The sequence below is a fragment of the Pleuronectes platessa genome, chromosome 18 (assembly GCF_947347685.1).
Source record: "Pleuronectes platessa chromosome 18, fPlePla1.1, whole genome shotgun sequence".
NCBI lineage: Eukaryota > Metazoa > Chordata > Actinopteri > Pleuronectiformes > Pleuronectidae > Pleuronectes > Pleuronectes platessa.
The window spans coordinates 13,290,986-13,310,215 of record NC_070643.1 but is presented as its reverse complement, the minus strand read 5'-3'; the positions used below and the strand labels follow the sequence as shown (position 1 = coordinate 13,310,215).

At 43.8% G+C, this 19,230-nt stretch overlaps 1 protein-coding gene across 1 annotated transcript; it reads right to left on the bottom strand.

Moving 5' to 3' along the window:
• Positions 1-272: 272 nt before the first annotated feature.
• LOC128462169 (uncharacterized) lies at positions 273-19,103 on the bottom strand. The gene is made up of 16 exons (XM_053447467.1): positions 18,860-19,103; positions 13,674-13,742; positions 12,105-12,129; positions 11,976-11,993; positions 11,374-11,439; positions 11,019-11,155; positions 10,815-10,928; positions 5,937-5,994; positions 5,798-5,845; positions 4,528-4,596; positions 3,680-3,819; positions 2,657-2,785; positions 2,235-2,292; positions 2,050-2,130; positions 1,409-1,685; positions 273-363 (listed from the first exon to the last, which is right to left on the bottom strand). The coding sequence occupies exons 1-16, from the start codon at positions 18,884-18,886 to the stop codon at positions 273-275; spliced, it is 1,407 nt and encodes a 468-aa protein (XP_053303442.1). The 5' UTR covers positions 18,887-19,103.
• Between the last annotated feature and the right edge of the window lie 127 nt (positions 19,104-19,230).

The following is a 19,230-nucleotide window of genomic DNA, read 5'->3' as shown; positions in this document are numbered from 1 at the left end:
CGGTAGCATGACCGGCTCCTTGACTGGCTGCATGAGTGGCTGCTTTACTGGCTGTATGACTGGTTGCTTCACTGGCTGCTTGAATGGCTGCTTGACTGGCTGCATGACTGGCTGCATGACTGGCTGCATGACTGGCTGCTTGACTGGCTGCTTGACTGGCTGCATGACTGGCTGCATGACTGGCTGCATGACTGGCTGCATGACTGGCTGCATGACTGGCTCCTTGACTGGCTGCATGAGTGGCTGCTTTACTGGCTGTATGACTGGTTGCTTCACTGGCTGCTTGAATGGCTGCTTGACTGGCTGCATGACTGGCTGCATGACTGGCTGCTTGACTGGCTGCTTGACTGGCTCCTTGACCGTCTGCTTGACCGGGAGCATGACCAGTAGCATGACTGGCTGCATGACTGGCTGCATGACTGGCTGCATGACTGGCTGCATGACTGGTTGCTTGACTGGTTGCTTGACTGGCTCCTTGACTGGCTCCTTGACTAGCTCCTTGACCGTCTGCTTGACCGGTAGCATGACCGGTAGCATGACCGGCTCCTTGGCTGGCTGCATGGCTGGCTGCTTCACTGGCTGCGTGACTGGCTGCATGACTGGCTGCATGACTGGCTGCATGACTGGCTGCATGACTGGCTGCATGACTGGCTGCTTGACTGGCTCCTTGACTGGCTCCTTGACTAGCTCCTTGACCGTCTGCTTGACCGGTAGCATGACCGGCTCCTTGGCTGGCTGCATGGCTGGCTGCTTCACTGGCTGCATGACTGGCTGCATGACTGGCTGCATGACTGGCTGCATGACTGGCTCCTTGACCGGCTGCATGACTGGCTGCATGACTGGCTGCATGACTGGCTGCTTGACTGGCTGCTTTACTGGCTGCATGACTGGCTGCTTGACTGGCTGCTTGACTGGCTGCTTGACTGGCTGCATGACTGGCTGCATGACTGGCTGCATGACTGGCTGCATGACTGGCTGCATGACTGGCTGCATGACTGGCTGCTTGACTGGCTGCTTGACTGGCTGCATGACTGGCTGCATGACTGGCTCCTTGACCGGCTGCATGACTGGCTGCATGACTGGCTGCATGACTGGCTGCTTGACTGGCTGCTTTACTGGCTGCATGACTGGCTGCATAACTGGCTGCTTGACTGGCTGCTTGACTGGCTGCTTGACTGGCTGCATGACTGGCTGCATGACTGGCTGCATGACTGGCTGCATGACTGGCTGCATGACTGGCTGCATGACTGGCTGCATGACTGGCTGCATGACTGGCTGCATGACTGGCTGCATGACTGGCTGCTTGACTGGCTGCTTGACTGGCTGCATGACTGGCTGCATGACTGGCTGCATGACTGGCTGCATGACTGGCTGCATGACTGGCTGCATGACTGGCTGCTTGACTGGCTGCATGACTGGCTGCTTGACCGTCTCCTTGACCGTCTGCATGACCGGCTGCATGACCGGCTGCATGACCGGCTGCTTGACCGGCTGCTTGACCGGCTGCTTGACCGGCTGCTTGACCGGCTGCTTGACCGGCTGCTTGACCGGCTGCATGACCGGCTGCATGACCGGCTGCATGACTGGCTGCATGACTGGCTGCACCACCGGCTGCCTGACTGGCCCCTTGATTGGCACACTGGCCGGCACACTGGCCGTCACACTGGCGTGCTTTGTCCAAAATGCTACAAAGAAAAGAAAAAATTGATTTGTTCTTTAATTCTGTTGCATGTAAAATATTTTCAACAGAAGTTTAAAAAGGAAAAAATTGAATACATTGTGTCCTGTAAAACCTTCTGAAACAATGGACACGCTTATAGAGCTGATTTTGCACCACTGGTTATTTTTAATATACAATAAAGCATCTATCATTGATGCAGACTGAGGGACCAGAGATATCCTCCATTAGAAACAAGATTACAACAATAATACTTGGAATAAGCTAAAGCAAATTTTTGACATGCTCATAACCAGTCCAGACAATGTTTAAGATAAACAGTTCAGTTGGGTCCACTGGATAAACTGCCTTTACACTGTGATAAAACATACTTAGCTTCTTCCCTGGGTGGATGGTTGCAACCAAGCTGCCGCCTTCTCTTCCCTTCGTGATGGATTCCAGTTTCTTCAAAGCTAAAGGCCAACACAGGCTTAGTTAGTAAACATCATCGACTAAAGATTCTGTCCATTCAGAGAAATACAACATATCAATAGCAAGGAGGCGAGGGTGTATCCACCTTCTGAATATGACTTGAAATTCACTGAGGTAAATTCAGCAGGTTCCAGGTTCACTTGCTGCAACAGAAAATCATATAGCTTCACATTAATAAAAACAAAAGCATCAATTAGGAGAAACTAAAGCTGCTTTAAGACATGCACTAAACTCCTGATGGACTGAGGAGAAAACCTCTGCAGAATGTCAGAATGAGTCCATATGAGAACACAGCAGGAGATCCCCTGGAGGATGCACCGCGAGCGAGTCACATGATCTCTGCAGTGGATTTAATATGTTACGTCCAGCCTCTGCACCCCCCCTTACCTGAACGCTCCAGAGATTTCTGAGCGGAGAATCTCCTGCTGTGTGAAAATGTCCGAAAACGGCTTCAACAACTGCATCTACTACTTACACACACCAAAAGGACTTTGTGAACTTTATTACCTTCATATCAGTGTTTGCAGCTCCATGGATTTCTTCTGTCTGCTTTGCAAAATTAAGCATTGTGCAGGTGAAGGCCTTGCAGTATCTGTAGCCTTCCTTTGCCATCAAAGTAGAGGGGTGCCACGCTTTCTGCACAGATTAAATATGTACAGTACTGGACTTTATTAGTCAGACATTAAAAACACGTCTTTAGTTATTTTTATATCTTTTTATTTCCAAATTGTTCAAGAGAGACCACTACAAATGAGCATTGTTATGCACTTTGATGAAGTTGTTATTGGAAAGTGTCTAGTTAAAAAGTTTAATAAATCAGACACTAACGGCACAGCACTGTGATTACATCTTTTTTTCAACCAAAAGTGCTTTGCGATGGTTAGGAGGTACTCGGCAGAAAAAGATCCACTGGCCTGCGCCAATGATCCGAGGCAAAAAAACGTCCCACATCCCGTGGTTTAGAAGGAAATGACTGCATGTGTCTGAGCGTATAATATGTAAATGAAATGATGAATTCATAAATCAGTAAGGATCATGCCTTAAGATGAGGTCTCATGTTCTACACTCATCCATTAACAGGTCAGAGATCATTCCTTCGGGGGAGAGAACTAACAAGAGACTCATGGAGGAATTTCTGAGAATCTGAAGACAAGGGCTGCATGCTTAAACATGTGATCCTTTTTTATCTCCTCAGTATATCACATAGACATTTATATCCTCATTAGCCGGCCGCTACAACCGCTCGACTTGGATCGCCTACAGGTCTGATGCTCCCTGTGCACAGACACATAGTGTAAGTATATAAGCTTGCAAAGAATAAGTGTATACAGAATTTTCTACAACAACTTCCTCTAACTGTAGGGTTTAACTTTATCTATATTGCGCTGATTTAGTCTTATGATATTTTTTTTTGACCGTGCAGTAAATCCATCGTCTAGCAACACAGGTGCATTATTGTTGCTTAAATAGACCTTTTTTCATGAATGTGATTAGTTTAATGAACATTTTCTTATCATCATGGCTACTTACAAAGTAAGAGAAGATGTGGTCAAAGCTCAGGACATGTCTGATGATCGCGCGGATGCCCATGGTTAGTTTGCAGAGGGTGCAGAGGTAATATCTCTTCTCGTACGCTCCAGCACAAATGCATTCAACAATGTGCTGCATGCCTAGAAGAGCATAAACAAGAAAAGGAGAATAAAATGTTTTGTTTAAAAGAGAAACTGACGGAGAACCGCTTGGCCATATTTCAATACATTTTGTCAAATTAGGTGTTATGAGATTATCACTATAGTGACGAGGCACATTCGACTACATCAGTGGTCACAAGCCTTCTCGAACACAAGATCAATTTTTAAATTTCAATGCCAAGATCTACATGAATTCAGTCGATGCAATTCATTAAATCCAACATTTTTTCTTGGGGGAGAATTTAAGTTATAGTGCCTGAGGAAGAAAATACATTTTGGTTTAGTGGCCCCATCTTGTCTGATACCATATTTTTGTTACATCAAGATTGGTGTTGAAGACTTTACCCCCTCCTGTTTTCATGTACCTGTGTGAATATACTGCCCATTTCTTCCTTCCCCCTTTTTGATAATGATCTATTTACACCTTACAATGCCTCTTACCCTGGAGGGCTTTAGATGTTCTCTTATCTTACAGCTCTGTGAATGTAAAACACATTGCTCATACCCTGTGATAGCGGCCACATTAGCATGCATGCCAATTACCCCCCTCTCCTCACTTGTAGCCATCCTCCTGTCCTTCTCTCTGGGTCACTCTGCTGCCTCAGATTCCGAAATAACCATTAAACTCACAACACTACAGCAAACTTTGAAACATTGGTTGATTTCTTCAGCAGCACATTTACTGACCAAGAAGTGGATGTTTTCGGTTGCCGTCTCTTTGGTATTCTTGGATCATGGTACGCTTTGGCTTGACAACTAGATGGAAAAAAACAGCAGGGAAAAAAAGAATAAGGACAATAAAAGGGCCTTGGATGCACATTTATCATTTGGAAGAGTTATGAGGTGTGATAGAAATCTGGAGATACAAGAGGCTGGAAACAACAAAGTTATTATTGACATACACCAAATACATAACACATACACATATTGACATACACCAAATACATACCACATACACATATTGATATCCTTATACCTTTTTATTCCATTCTGTTGATGCACAATCAACACTTTATATCACACATCCCAGCTCCCTGCTTCACTACACACACAGATAATGAGTAGACCTTGGCCTACAATCTCTCCCCCACAACACACTCAGGCAGCTGCTCTGAGAAAGGAACATTATCACCTCTGGTAACCAAGACAACGGATTGCACGTACGACGTCTTCATCACGCGACATTCCAAGAGGATGAGGCACTGTCCCGTCTAGATGCAGTGGCCTCCATCTAGTTTGACCAATCCAAGAAGAACCCCTGTCACGCCCAATATAACAATATATAACCTATGTGCGCACTCTGTTTAAGCGCCTCTTTTCCTGTGCAGTCTCCTGCGTAGAACTAGAGACCCATGCATGTTCAATTGCTGGACACCGCGTTTTCCTGACCTGTGACCTCTGAATAAACTTGCTTAATTTCAACTTGAGAACGACGACTCCTCTCCTTTGATTTCCACCCGCAACATTATCTACAAGTATTTAATAAGGGGCTTTCTGCAGAAAGGATCAACACAGGCAGTCACAAGGATCTCACAGTGATGATGCAGAACAGTCAAAAACACAGATCTTATATAGAAGGAATTAGGGCTGTCCTTCTGAACCAATCCAGGAAGGATCCATAGGTGGGGGAAGGAGAGGAATCTAAACACAACAGCTGATTCACATGTGTTTGATGGGTAATTAAGTCACAAATGGCCTCACTGTATTCACATCACAAACAGTTCCGACCATAAAACAGCTCAAGTCATAAAAGTCTCTTGACAGACTTCAAACGCTTACTATCTAAATACAAAATAGTTTGTGAACCATTCTTAGTTAAATTTTCTACTACAGAGGTTTTTCCAGATTTCATCAAATTACAATGCAGACATTTACATTATTTCTAGGAACTTTCATCTCTTTTCCTAATTCTAGATTTCAAGATTACAAAAATGCAGAAAAATTAGAGTGCACACACCTTCAAGCAGCTTGAGAAGCTTGTCATTTTCTATGAGAGTGTGCATCACTGGAGAAATGAAGAAAATACTTTTCATTTATATGCAATTAAATAAAGATTTCAAACAAATACTCCAAAGGGAAATCTTTGAATCATAAACCTTCAGAGTAGGTGCCCTTGTCAATCGTTTTCATTAGATCTGCAGGCAAATCCAGAACCTGCAGAGAAAGAGATAATGCAGTGAATATGCATCTTTAAAAAAAAAGAGTTAGTGCAAGCATCCTTTGTAGGAGAACTAAGGCTGTTGTCTTAACCAGCTCAGAACAGTTCAGCTTGAGAGAGGAAATGAGAAACTGGAAATCCCCCTGCACGAGTTTCCGTTGTAGGCACTCTTCCTCATCACTTCATCTAAACCTAAAGAGGTGACAAGTGACACTGACATGTTATCACCTAATAACTTAATATCTCTGCAAACAGTTTCCGACCTCCAGCAGTAACAGAGGAACATCAGCACTCATTTGGAGTGGTGATTCCAATTTTCTCCCCCTTTTAGCTCGCTTTTGGGTCACCACCATCTCTTGAGAGAAATGTTCAGCTCTTTCACCGGATGTTACTGACATTCAGCTTTGAGTATATATGATTACTTTCTGTTCTTAGTCATGTCCATATGCTTGCCATACATCATCACTGACATGTAACACCCATGGAAGATGATTTAATTGTTCATGTCAGGAGACTGTCATGGTCTCACTGGTCAGTTTGTATTTACAGGTGGCTGGTGAATATAGAGCTCACAAAAGCATTTATATATATGGGACTACTACAGAATACCACTAAATATGTCCAGTTCTTAGCCAGAAAACATATCTCTGCACATTGATCTTATCCGATGAAGAGCTTTATAAAAATTTCTTTGTGAAGAAATAACCGGAGGCAGAATCTCAATGCAAGGGGAATCTGGTTTATTACAGCATCTGTATCCATATTTGTCAAAAAGAAAGATGGCGCTGCGTGAGTGGCAGCCTGTTACAGCAGCTCTCACTTTTCGTACCTCTTTTTAGTGTGTAAATAGTGTTTTTTAGTGTATTTTTCTTGTTGTTTTTTTACCACATTGACACTTTAAGCAAGTGCGCAGTTATGGATGTTCACATTTTAACATTCGTAGTTTGCTCCTTGCTGTTTTCGGCACTTTTTGGTGTGGCTGTGGGGAACCCATTCAACCACGGCTCCATTGTTTACACCCGTGATCAGCTGTTGGGCCTGCGCCACACACCCCTTCTCTGCGCGGAGCGGCCGGAGATCCTCGAGGAGTTACGGAGGAGGAGAAGAGGATGCAGAGCGGGAGTGAAGCGCAGGGAGCGGAAAAGACGGTTTAAACCATGTTTACCGTCTGTCATCATGGGGAATGTAAGATCTCTACCAAACAAGATGGAAGAGTTGACGGCGCTGACCCGACTGCAGAGGGAATACAGGGAATGCAGCCTCATGTGCTTCACAGAGACGTGGCTGACTAAACTGTCTCCGGACTCACACGTAAATCTGGACGGCTTCCAACTCGTACGAGCGGACCGAAAAGCAACGGAGTGCGGTAAGAAGAAAGGAGGGGGGATCGCTGTGTTGGTTAACGATAGATGGTGCCACCCAGGACACATCAGCGTGAAGGAGATACTCTGCACCAGAGATTTGGAGCTGTTAGCGGTCAGCATGCGGCCATACTATCTCCCGAGGGAGTTTTCACATGTTATTGTTGTGACTGTGTACATCCCCCCCCTCGGCGGTCGCTGCTGTAGCTTCAGATCGGATCCACACAGTCATCTCGCATCTTCAAAGCCAGCACCCCCAAGCCCTCCTCCTCATCTCCGGTGACTTCAACCATGCCCCTCTGTCCTCTGCTCTTCCCACCTTCACCCAGTACGTGAACTGCCACACTAGAGAAAATAAAACTCTGGACCTACTGTATGCAAACATCAAGGATGCATACACCTCATCCCCCCTCCCCCCGCTTGGTCGCTCGGATCACAACCTCGTTCACCTCGTCACGGACTACACCCCTGTGGTGAATGAACAACGACCTGTGAAGAGGCTTGTTAAGGAGTGGTCTGAGGAGACCAGTGCTAGGCTCAGAGACTGCTTCGAGACTACAGACTGGGATGCACTCTGCAGCCCCCACGGCACTGATATTGACAGCATGACCCACTGTATCACAGATTATATTAACTTCTGCGAGGAGAACACTGTGCCCTCCAAGCTGGTACGGTGTTTTCCCAACAACAAACCCTGGGTGACCCCCGAGATAAAGACCCTGCTGAACGAGAAGAAGAGGGTCTTCAGTTCGGGGGACAAAGAGGAGCTGCGCAGAGTCCAGAAGGAACTCCGGCTGATGATCAGGAAGGGGAAGGACAGCTACAGGAAGAAACTGGAGAAGCGGCTGGAGCAGAACAACGCCAGGGACGTCTGGAGAGGGCTGCAGACCATCGCAGGCCACGGAAAAGGTGTGGGAAGACAACAACCCAGCAGGGACAAGGACTGGGCAGATGAACTGTTTCTGTTCTTCAATAGATTTGATTCCCCCCCCCCCCCTGCCCCCTCTTCACACCTCTCCTGGCCAGCCCCCCTCCCCCTCCCCTCCTCAGCCTGCCACCTTCGACACCTGACCCCCACCAGCCCACCCCCACCCCATCTCCAGATCATCATTCCCCCTTGAGACTCTCACCACTCCTCACCCCCACACCCCCACCCCAGTCATCCTCCACCCCCCTCTCTATAACTGATGATCAGGTGAGAAGCCAACTCAAGAAGACCAAGGCAAGGAAGGCCCCGGGCCCGGATGGTATCAGCCCAAGACTGCTCAAGGACTGTGCTGACCAGCTCTGTGGTGTGATCAGGTTTTTGTTCAATCTAAGCCTGAGCCTGGAGAAAGTCCCAGCCCTGTGGAAGACCTCCTGTGTGGTTCCGGTGCCGAAGACGCCGCGCCCCAAGGAGCCGAACCACTTCAGGCCAGTTGCCTTGACTTCTCACCTGATGAAGACGATGGAGAGGATTATCCTGAGACACCTACGACTGCTGGTGGGCACACAGCTGGACCCCCTGCAGTTTGCTTACCAGCCTGGGATTGGGGTGGACGACTCAGTTACCTAAGTGCTGCACAGATCCCTGCTACACCTGGAGGACAGCAGGAACACTGTGAGGGTCATGTTTTTTTACTTCTCAAGTGCATTCAACTCCATCCAGCCTTCACTGCTCAAAGTGAAGATGGAGAACGTGGGAGTGGACCAACACCTGGCTGCATGGACAACGGACTACCTCACCAAGAGACCACAGTATGTGAGGCTCCATCACTGTGTGTCTGACGTGGTGCTCTGCAGCACAGGTGCCCCTCAGGGTACGGTGCTCTCCCCTTTCCTCTTCACCCTCTACACCTCCGACTTCACCCACAACACCACACACTGCCACATCCAGAAGTTCTCTGATGACACAGCCATCGTTGGATGTGTTCCTGAGGGGAATGACCTGGAGTACAGGGCGGTCATCACAGACTTCGTCAGCTGGAGTGAGCTGAACCAGCTTCAGCTGAACACCAGCAAGACGAAGGAGATGATCGTGAACTTCCGGAAAAAAGCATCCAACTTAACACCAGTGAACATCCAGGGATTGGACATAGAGGTGGTGGAGAACTACAAATTCCTGGGTGTTCACCTCAACAACAAACTGGACTGGTCTGACAACACACATGCCCTCTATAAGAAGGGCCAGAGCCGCCTCCATCTGCTGAGGAGGCTGAGGTCCTCCGGAGTGTGCAGGGCTCTCCTCAGGACTTTTTATGACTCTGTGGTGGCCTCAGCCATCTTCTACGCTGTGGTATGCTGGAGGGGGGGTAGCACGGACAGGGCCAGGAGCAGGCTCAACAGACTGATAAGAAGAGCGAGCTCTGTCCTGGACTGTCCTCTGGACTCCATTGAGGAAGTGGGGGACAGAAGGATGTTAGCCAAGCTGGCGTCCATCATGGGCAACACCTCTCACCCCCTACATCACATTGTGGGGTCCCTGAGCAGCTCCTTCAGCAGCAGACTGTTACACCCACGGTGTAAGAAGGAGAGGTTCCGCAGGTCCTTCATCCCGGCTGCAGTCAGGCTCTACAACACCAGCACCACCTGATAATGTTGTAGTCCCTGTCTATTATCTCTATCTCCACTAAACCTCTCACCATAGCTGTATTTGTATTTTTATTTTTCTTATTTATGTTTGTATTTTTTTGTTTTACTCAGTTCACTACCATGCACAATAATATTCAACACTTAACATCTATATTTATATCATGGTCACTTAAAATGGTTACATTGCAATATTTATATTTCCAGTATGCTATCTTGTAGTATTATTTATATTATGGTCACTTACTTTTTAATTATTTTTAATTATTTTCTGTATCATGGTCACTACTGTTGCATATTTTTGTTTTCATTACAATAACACTTAACATCATTCCACTTTATCCCCAGCACCTGCTTTTGCACAGTGTCTGTTTTGCAGGTTGTTTGTTTCTGTACTCTTATTATGTGAAGTTTTAGTAGTGTACATATTGTGATCTTTTTTTAATTGTGCTTCGGCACTGTTACTTTAATTCTGTTTTTCTATTATTGCTGTAACAAGTGAATTTCCCCATTGTGTGGATAAATAAAGAAATCTAATCTAATCTAATCTAATAGACAAACACTTGTAGTTACCAATGCTGACTCCTGTTTGCTGGAAGTCGCGCGTTCTTTTAGCTAGAATTGATGAATGTTTGGCTAGATATTGTGGTGTTTTCTGCTGGCGTAGATAATCGATGCTTTGACATGGGTGTGGGGCAAGGTGACACGTTTAAAGCTGGGGGCCCCTCGTTTCCAGACTCTCGGATTTCCTGGTTGTTGATCCAAATGTTATTCGTAAGTTCTCTCCCTCTGAGAATGCTCTTTGACCAGTTCGATGGAGGGGTTTCCATTTTTATGTACGAAGCTGTCTTGTGCCTAAACAACTTATATGAACGCTTGTCCGATACCTGTAGGGTGTTTCGTGTTTCCTTGACTTCCTTCGTGATCTCAGGCCTCAGAAAAACTCTCACGTCCGAGCTGGGCATCCAGGAGAAACTCAGTAGATTGGGGACTATGTAGCTCTTAAATAAAAAATAAAAGAATAAACTGTGCATCCAAATTCAAAACACTTGTTAATGTGTAGAATTGATTACAATTTGTGCAGTGCTTACAATGTAGTTACTACAATGGTCATGAGATGAAAGGTGGTGTAAAATATTTTCTGACGGACGCTTCTCCTCACAGACATGGCACAGATAAAAGTAGGTCCGAGTCGCTGAACTGTAAACCAGAGTCAGGAGACACAAGCCTGGAAAAAAGTTAAATTAAAAGGAGTGTTATTATTTCAAACACAATGCTTACAATGCTTACAAGCTCTTTGTTGAACATTAAGTTCATCAGCCTTGAAGATCAGACCTTTCCAAAGAAATGCTGGTATAGACCTTGAATTTTTCAACCTACTATTCCCAAGATCAGGAAGGATTACATTTTTTTTATAAAACTGAATCAAATATTTAATGTACTTACCTATGCTTTGTATTTTGTTGTCGTATTTGACATTTGGATTAATGAAAACAATGTTGGGAAAGAAGCCTGTAGAGGAAACATTACAAAGGAAGAAAATTATTATTACACATCCCCAACTGAAAAATGTTCTTCAATCTTGAACTTGTAATGGACATGGGCAGTATGTCAATTAAATTAATGTTTGTCAATGAATGTTTTATCTCTCTGAACCATCTCAGTTCAAAGAGTAAGACAAACGTATTGGTATGTTTTCAACAAACTTGGTTAAACCCCCTAACTGTAGCCAATTAAGTGAAAATTAGGTCAAAATATGATCAATGTTTGGATGGGGACTTGACTATAGACAGGGATGAATTTGAAGGAAAGGTAAACTTCCGGTAGATAAAAAGGGGCTGATTGAGATGTGACATACTAAGGATGAGAGAACAATGAGTCTTAAGCCAAGAGAAAGTCATTGCCAAATCTAAAGAAAATAGATCAGAAATAATTTTCATTTTCAACCAAAGGTCTTCAATGACTCGGAGCATTTTGGTCATAATGAATCAAAAGAGGAACACTCTTTTCAAGCAATTTCTAAGCGTAAATAGAAAAAGCAGACTTACCATGACCACTGAGCTGATCTAGAAAGAGGAAAACAGAGCAAATTAAGATTAATATACTTGACATTAGGAAGAAACAAACGAAACAATACATGCATCAAAAGGTACTGGACTAAAAAAGGTATGCATTACCATTTGAGAATAACTCCTCCATTTTCTGTGGGTAGAGAAGAGAGGAAACATGCAAAGATAGTTTCATTTCATTATTGCCAAGACAAATGTGGCAAAAGTTATTCTTTAACTTCTCATTTTATTATGTGATACAGGATTACAGTGAAATGTGCAGTGTGTAGGATGTAGGGGATCTATAGGAATACATGGAATATGATGTTTGTAGTAGTCTATAATCAATTGAAAGGTTTTCAGACATGAACTCCAGAGAATTTCCACTGAATTGCATTCAGACTGGAGTTTTCCTTTCCCACATGAACAACCAGGCCGGAGATTCTCAACTCAGACATGATCACAACAACTAAGAAATCTCCAGAGCATTCAAGTGAGGGGGGGGGGGGGGGGCTGTGATTTCTCAGATACAGGCCCTCCGGATAACGTACAGAGGTTCTCCAGATTTCAGTGCATGTCTAAAAGCATATGCTTATGTTTCACTGCCATGTTTCTATAGTAGTCCAGAAAAGACCGAGCACACACTTGGTTCAGAGAGAGCATTTAGTATTTTTACGTCACCTGAAAGCAACTGTAATGTCTCCTACGTGCTTGGAAGCAGAGGTTAGGGTGGAGGTATTCAGCTGGTTACTATGTGTAACTTAACTGCTTTAAGTTAAGTCCAAGTCATCAGTTTTTACTTCAGCAATCCCACCAATCTCAATTTGAAAACTGATCATGAGACAGATAAACACTTCCCAGTAGCCTTTAACATACTGTCACACAAAAAGGTCCCCTGGGATGACACTGCTCAGGAGCCTTTCAATGTAGAATTTGGGATGTTCCCCGTCTGTTCACATGGTCCAATGACACAAAGTTGAACTGAAATGGAAACGCTGAATCCCATCCATGCATGAATCACACCGACGGTTTCACCTACTGTGAAACCGTCACTGAGTGGTTTCAACTACTCTGAAACCGTAAAACAAGAATGATACTCGTTTTATTTTTGTTTGGTGAAAAAATAATTAATGGATTACGCCATGGAAATTTATCGAATCTTACTGTCCTGTTATAAAAATTTACAGATCCCCCTGTCCTTACATAACTATGCTCAAAGTTCAGTTGGATTGACCTGAAACATCATTATAAACCTCTACTTAATGTTTGCATCTGCCTGATTCCCAGGAAATGTCCTCTACTTTGGACCTAAACGTCCTTGTGACTCTTTGTTTGTCTGCCCAGTGTCTATTCACTCAGGAGGGGGGGGGGACATTTGACCCATTCTCTGCTGATGGCTGAGCGCTGGACAAGTCCTGTCTGGCTGATATCGAAGAATGACGTGGAGCCTTCGATCCTGTGCATAAAAGCCAGCACATCATAAGATCCATTTGTCAGATTCTTGAGTCTGCAGTGGCTTTGAGAATTCTCTCCCTGTTTTGTGTTCAAATATATTCTCTGTATATTGCTTTTCATCCATTAATTAAATACTTTGATATCATTGAATTGGTCACTCAGTTTAATGGTAAATTTCCCCACCAGGGAATTAAATACAGATTCCCACCACAGAGTACACTGTTCATTAAGTTTAAAGCCCACCTTTCGATGCTCTATTGTTTGTACATGTTTCTTGAAAGCTGACACCTTCGGGTGCTTTCTGAGACACACCTAAAAAAAGGAAAAAGGTACATCAGCAATACAGAGAGAAGAAAAGGCAACCACGATTTACTGTCATCGTAAAAGTTTTGTTAATGTCACCACTGGGAATTGTACTGAAGTCTGATATGTAGAAGGTGAAAAGGAAGGGAGACAGCAAAGTACTCTTGGGGGACAAGTAGGGTTGCAGAATTAACGGGAATTAACGGGAAATTTTGTGGGTAATTTATACTAACTGTATTTACCTTGTCATATACAGACATAAATATAAACATTTGTCTTGACTTGACTATATGCTTCTGGATCTGTGTCATTCTTAACATAGGTCTTTGCATCGTATTTGCACATGTACAAAGCCTTTCCTTCTACATTGGCTGGGGTAAAATGTCTCCACATGAGATAAAATATTTTACAATTGATGGATAAATGAATAGAAAGAGGCTAGATGGACAGATGAACAATCCTCAATCAGCATGTTAATATATTTCCCCCAGTAATATCATCGAAACTTACCTGACTAGTCCTGCACACTACAGCAGGCCTCAATAGCCCTGCTGTAGTGTGCAGGATGCTTGGAATTATCTGCACAAGTGATTGAGAAATGCACAGTGGAGGGTTGAAATTCAACCGGCAGCGTGTGCTGCCTTCCAAACATCTTTAAAATAGAGTTTTGAATTATGTTTTTATTGCTGAGCGTTTCATTTACGTATATATTTTTTTTTCAAAATTCCAGCGCTGAATATTCCCATGGAAAGTTTCTGGAAAATTTCCGGAAATTTACCGGAAAGTTTCCGGAAATTTGCAACTGTAGTAAACACAAGCAGCCGGGTGTTGTTGAAGTTGTTGATGATGAAGGAAGGACGCCGAGGACCAAGTAGTTTCAGTGTAACAAAGTTTATTACAAGAACTTACAGGTCAGGACGAGCTCTAGAGACTCGGAGACATCACACAGCCAAATGGTGAAATCTGACTTGCAGGGGAATAAAGCACACATATATAGGGAGTTTGGTTCCACCCATGACTTCAGGTATAATGCATCCCACATGGGATTTCTGACTGAATAAGGGCACATCTTTGTGTCCGAACATGAAGGCACACTGGTCAAGAACATTCCTTCTGAGCCCATCTGTTAACTGGTAAGAGATGGTTCCCTAGGTCAAAGGTCGTCCCCCAAAGGGTAAAGTAAATAAGACACACATCTGGTGGACTCTCTGAGAATGTCTTTGTGTTTGTAAGCATATATCCACATGTTTTACTCTAACGAATATACGACACAACCCTAGGGACAAGCCTATCGTGCATGTTGATATCGCAATGACGATAGCTTTTTCGACATATTGTGCAGCCCAAATCCTGACTTCAAATCAGACTTCAATTCTCGTGATCAGGGCGTCGCAAGGAAAGTGGCTGCGTCTAATCATAGCATGGATAAACCCTAAAGGCCTATGTATGCTTCTCCGTTTTGACGGACACGGACAGATAGGACCACCTTCTACGGCGTGGAATGCCCTCTCCGGGCTCCATGGAGAGCTCTTCGTGCAGCTCAGATTTTTCTAACTACACGTCGGCATGGCAGAGAGCCTACGGATAGCCATTGGCTGTGATTAGTCCGCTAACAACATCATTTCCGGACCTCAAACTTCCTGGTTCATTTCCTATATCACAATAAACCCAAACGCAACTACGATTCTACGATTAATGTGACAAGTGTGTTAAGCCAGCGGAGTTGTCCGGCTGACGGTGGCTGGTTAGAGCCCTGACGGCGTGTGTGTACGGTCACATACGGTTATAACGAACTTTCATACCAGCGCTAGTGTCCTAGCCACCATGCTAACTGTGGTGGTAACTGTGCAAAAACATTCTGTCACGACTTTAATTCCACGACTATCATGACACTGTTTCTCAAACACCGGCATGTTAAGGCAAAAACACTTGGTAGTAGTTAGTATCGGGAGTCCCTGTTGGAATAATTGTAAATAAGTTATCATGAACTGAATATGACCCTGCGTTGGAGTTGTTATTCAGTATTGTCCGGAACATGCTGAAATAAGCCTATAAGCTGTGTGGCGACATTCTTACACAAGAGTTAGCTTGATTAACCACTACTGTGCCACACCTGAAGTTGTTTTTTAAGGAACTGTCTGTTATGGTTATGAAACCATAAATGTCTTTTTTACTATGTGCCAAACGAGGCAAAACCCCGAAGATAAAGGAAGTGTCGAGAGATTATAAAATTCCACCTATGATGTGTTGTAATACTGAGCTATTTAAATAAATACACTGTGTTAGGGAAGTTCCGTTGAAGTTAGCTGCGACCTACTCAGAGGTGGGGACTTCCCTTGCAAGTAAAAAATAAGTACTTGTTTATGTGTGGTGTTTGATTCAGTGAGTTCTTACAGCATTGTTACATGTCTGGGTGAAATTCCCTCGACAGTCCCTGCTGACTGTGTGTGGAAGCTGGGGGGGGGGGGGGGGGGGGGAGCTAGCGGCTTCTGTGTAGCTTGAAGCCGTGGAATTAGCAACACAGATCGGAAACAAGACCGGGGAACCGCTGCGCTAAGAAACGATAACATAAGCAATTGACCGGCTGGGTTTCACTTTATTTTATTGAGTTGCCATCGTACACTGTGTGAGAAAAGCCGGGAGAAGGTAAATAACCAACGTGGACTTCTTCTGAGAACTTATGAGGTAGGCCTGTCTAAGCTCGTCTTCCTTTGCTCCACCTACTGTCCTGGCGTCGAATTGTTTTCAGCACCGGAGAACTATAAATGAAAAGTGTCCGTCCGATCCGTCCGACCGTAACGGACTCGGAGAAGCATCCAGAGGCCTTAAGAGCAAGCTGAAGCGGAAAACAAATGGCAACGATCATCTAAAACATAGGTCACCAATAGGCGGACCGCAGCCCGGATCTGGACCCAGATGCCGTTCTCTATGGACCCAGATCTTTGGTTACATTTGAAAGAACGTTTCTATTTTGCGCAACTTTTTAACCTGATCAGCTAAACACCTACATAAAATCAGACCTCGATTCTCGTAGTATTCAGACTTCAAATCTCATTGAATTCAGACTTCAATTCTTCAAATCAGACCTCAATTCTCCTAACAGTCTGACTTTATTCTCGTAGTTGTCAGACCTCACTTCAATTCTCACTGTATTCAGACTGTGTTCAGATTCTCGGAACATTCCTACTTAAAATCAGACTTCATTTCTCGTAGTATTAGGACTGCAATGACTGACTTGAATTCTCCAAACATTCTGACTTAAATATTTGTAATTTTCAAACTTCGATTCCCGTAACAATCTGATTTCGATTGACCTATATTCGGAACAGTCTGACTTCAATTCTTCTAACAGTCTGACTTCACTTCTCGTAGTTTTCAGACCTCACTTCAATTCTCGTAGTATTCAGACTTCAATTCTCCAAAAGTCTGACTTCACTTCAATTCTCATTGTAATCTGACTTCACTGCAATTCTTGTAGTATTCAGACTTCAATTCTCGTTGTATTCTGACCTCAATTATCATAGTGTTCTGACTTCAAATCAGACTTGGTTTCTTGGAACAGACTGACTTCGACTGACCAATCTCAGAACTGACTTCACTTCTCTCAATAGTCTGACTTCACTTCTCGTAGTATTCAAACTTTACTTCAATTCTCATGGTATTCAGACTTCACTTCAATTCTCATAGTATTCAGACTTCCCTTAAATTCTCATGGTATTCAGAGTTCCCTTAAATTCTCATGGTATTCAGACTTCACTTCAATTCTCATGGTATTCAGACTTCACTTCAATTCTCGTAGTATTCAGACATCACTTCAATTCTCATGGTATTCAGGCTTCACTTCAATTCTGGTAGTATTCAGACTTCACTTCAATTCTCATGGTATTCATACTTCACTTCAATTCTCGTATTATTCAGACTTCACTTCAATTCTCATGGTATTCAGGCTTCACTTCAATTCTGGTAGTATTTAGACTTCACTTCAATTCTCATGGTATTCATACTTCACTTCAATTCTCGTAGTATTCAAACTTCACTTCAATTCTCCTGGTATTCGTTCTTCAGTTCAATTCTCCTGGTATTCATACTTCACTTCAATTCTCGTGGTATTCATACTTCACTTCAATTCTCGTGGTATTCAGACTTCACTTCAATTCTCGTGGTATTCAGACTTCACTTCAATTCTCGTGGTATTCAGACTTCACTTCAATTCTCGTGGTATTCAGACTTCACTTCAATTCTCGTGGTATTCAGACTTCACTTCAATTCTCGTGGTATTCATACTTCACTTCAATTCTCGTAGTATTCAGACTTCACTTCAATTCTCGTAGTATTCAGACTTCACTTCAATTCTCGTAGTATTCAGACTTCACTTCAATTCTCATGGTATTCAGACTTCAATTCAATTCTCCTACCAGTCTGACTTCACTTCAATTCCCAGAATATTCAGACTACAATTCTCACAGTTATCAGACTTCAATTATAGTTGTATTCTTGTAACATTCTGACTTCCAATCAGACTTCAATTCTTGTAGTATTCAGATTTCAATTTTCATTATATTCTGACTTCAATTCAATTCTCGTAGTATTCAGACTTCAATTCTTGCTGTATTCAGACTTCAATTCTCAATTTCTTCAAATCAGACTTCTGATGCAACATTAACGTGCAAAGGGTACGTCATTGAGGCCTTTCTTATTTCCTATTCTTATGGCTGCATGTCTGTACTGTGATTCATTCATTCAGTTTTGTGCCTATTGCATGTAGCTGAGCTCTGATTAGGCATGTTTCAGCCTCCCTGTGTGTTCTTCTCCAAAGCGCTACATGTGGCCACGGTTAAAAGTGGATTATTTCAATTTTTCAAAAATCTGAAAATAAATTTGGAGGTGACCCCTACCATCTCTCTCACACACACACACACACACACACACACACACACACACACACACACACACACACACACACACACACACACACACACACACACACAATGGCGTCACAGTTTTGTTTATTTAAAAGCATTTAAAAGCATCAAACCACGTGTAAAAACCAGCCACCGTGCACATAGCCCACATTCCTCGATACACAAGAACTTCCCCTGAACCCTTCATCGAGGCGAGTCTCTTACCTGGCAGCTCAGGCCGATGGGCTCCATGCTCAGAAGTTCCCGCAGCAGAGAACAACACAAACACACGTTCACAGAGTCAAAGAGTCACAATCAATCACTGCATGCTGTGTTTGATTGTGTCCTTGGAATACTCCCTGTGCAGACTCAACAGGAGGGTTTCAGAGATTAGACCAGACCTGCGCTCCATCAACAAAGCTTCTCTGCAGCTGCGGATGATCCCTCCCTCCTTTAACTTCCTCCGTGTGCGTGGGCGTACTTATATCTTTGTGAGGACCACTTCAAAGGTTCAGTGTGTAGGATTTATTGCCATCTGGTGGTGAAGTTGCATGTTGCACCGTTGTGTATATATTAGGACAAACAGACTGACACAG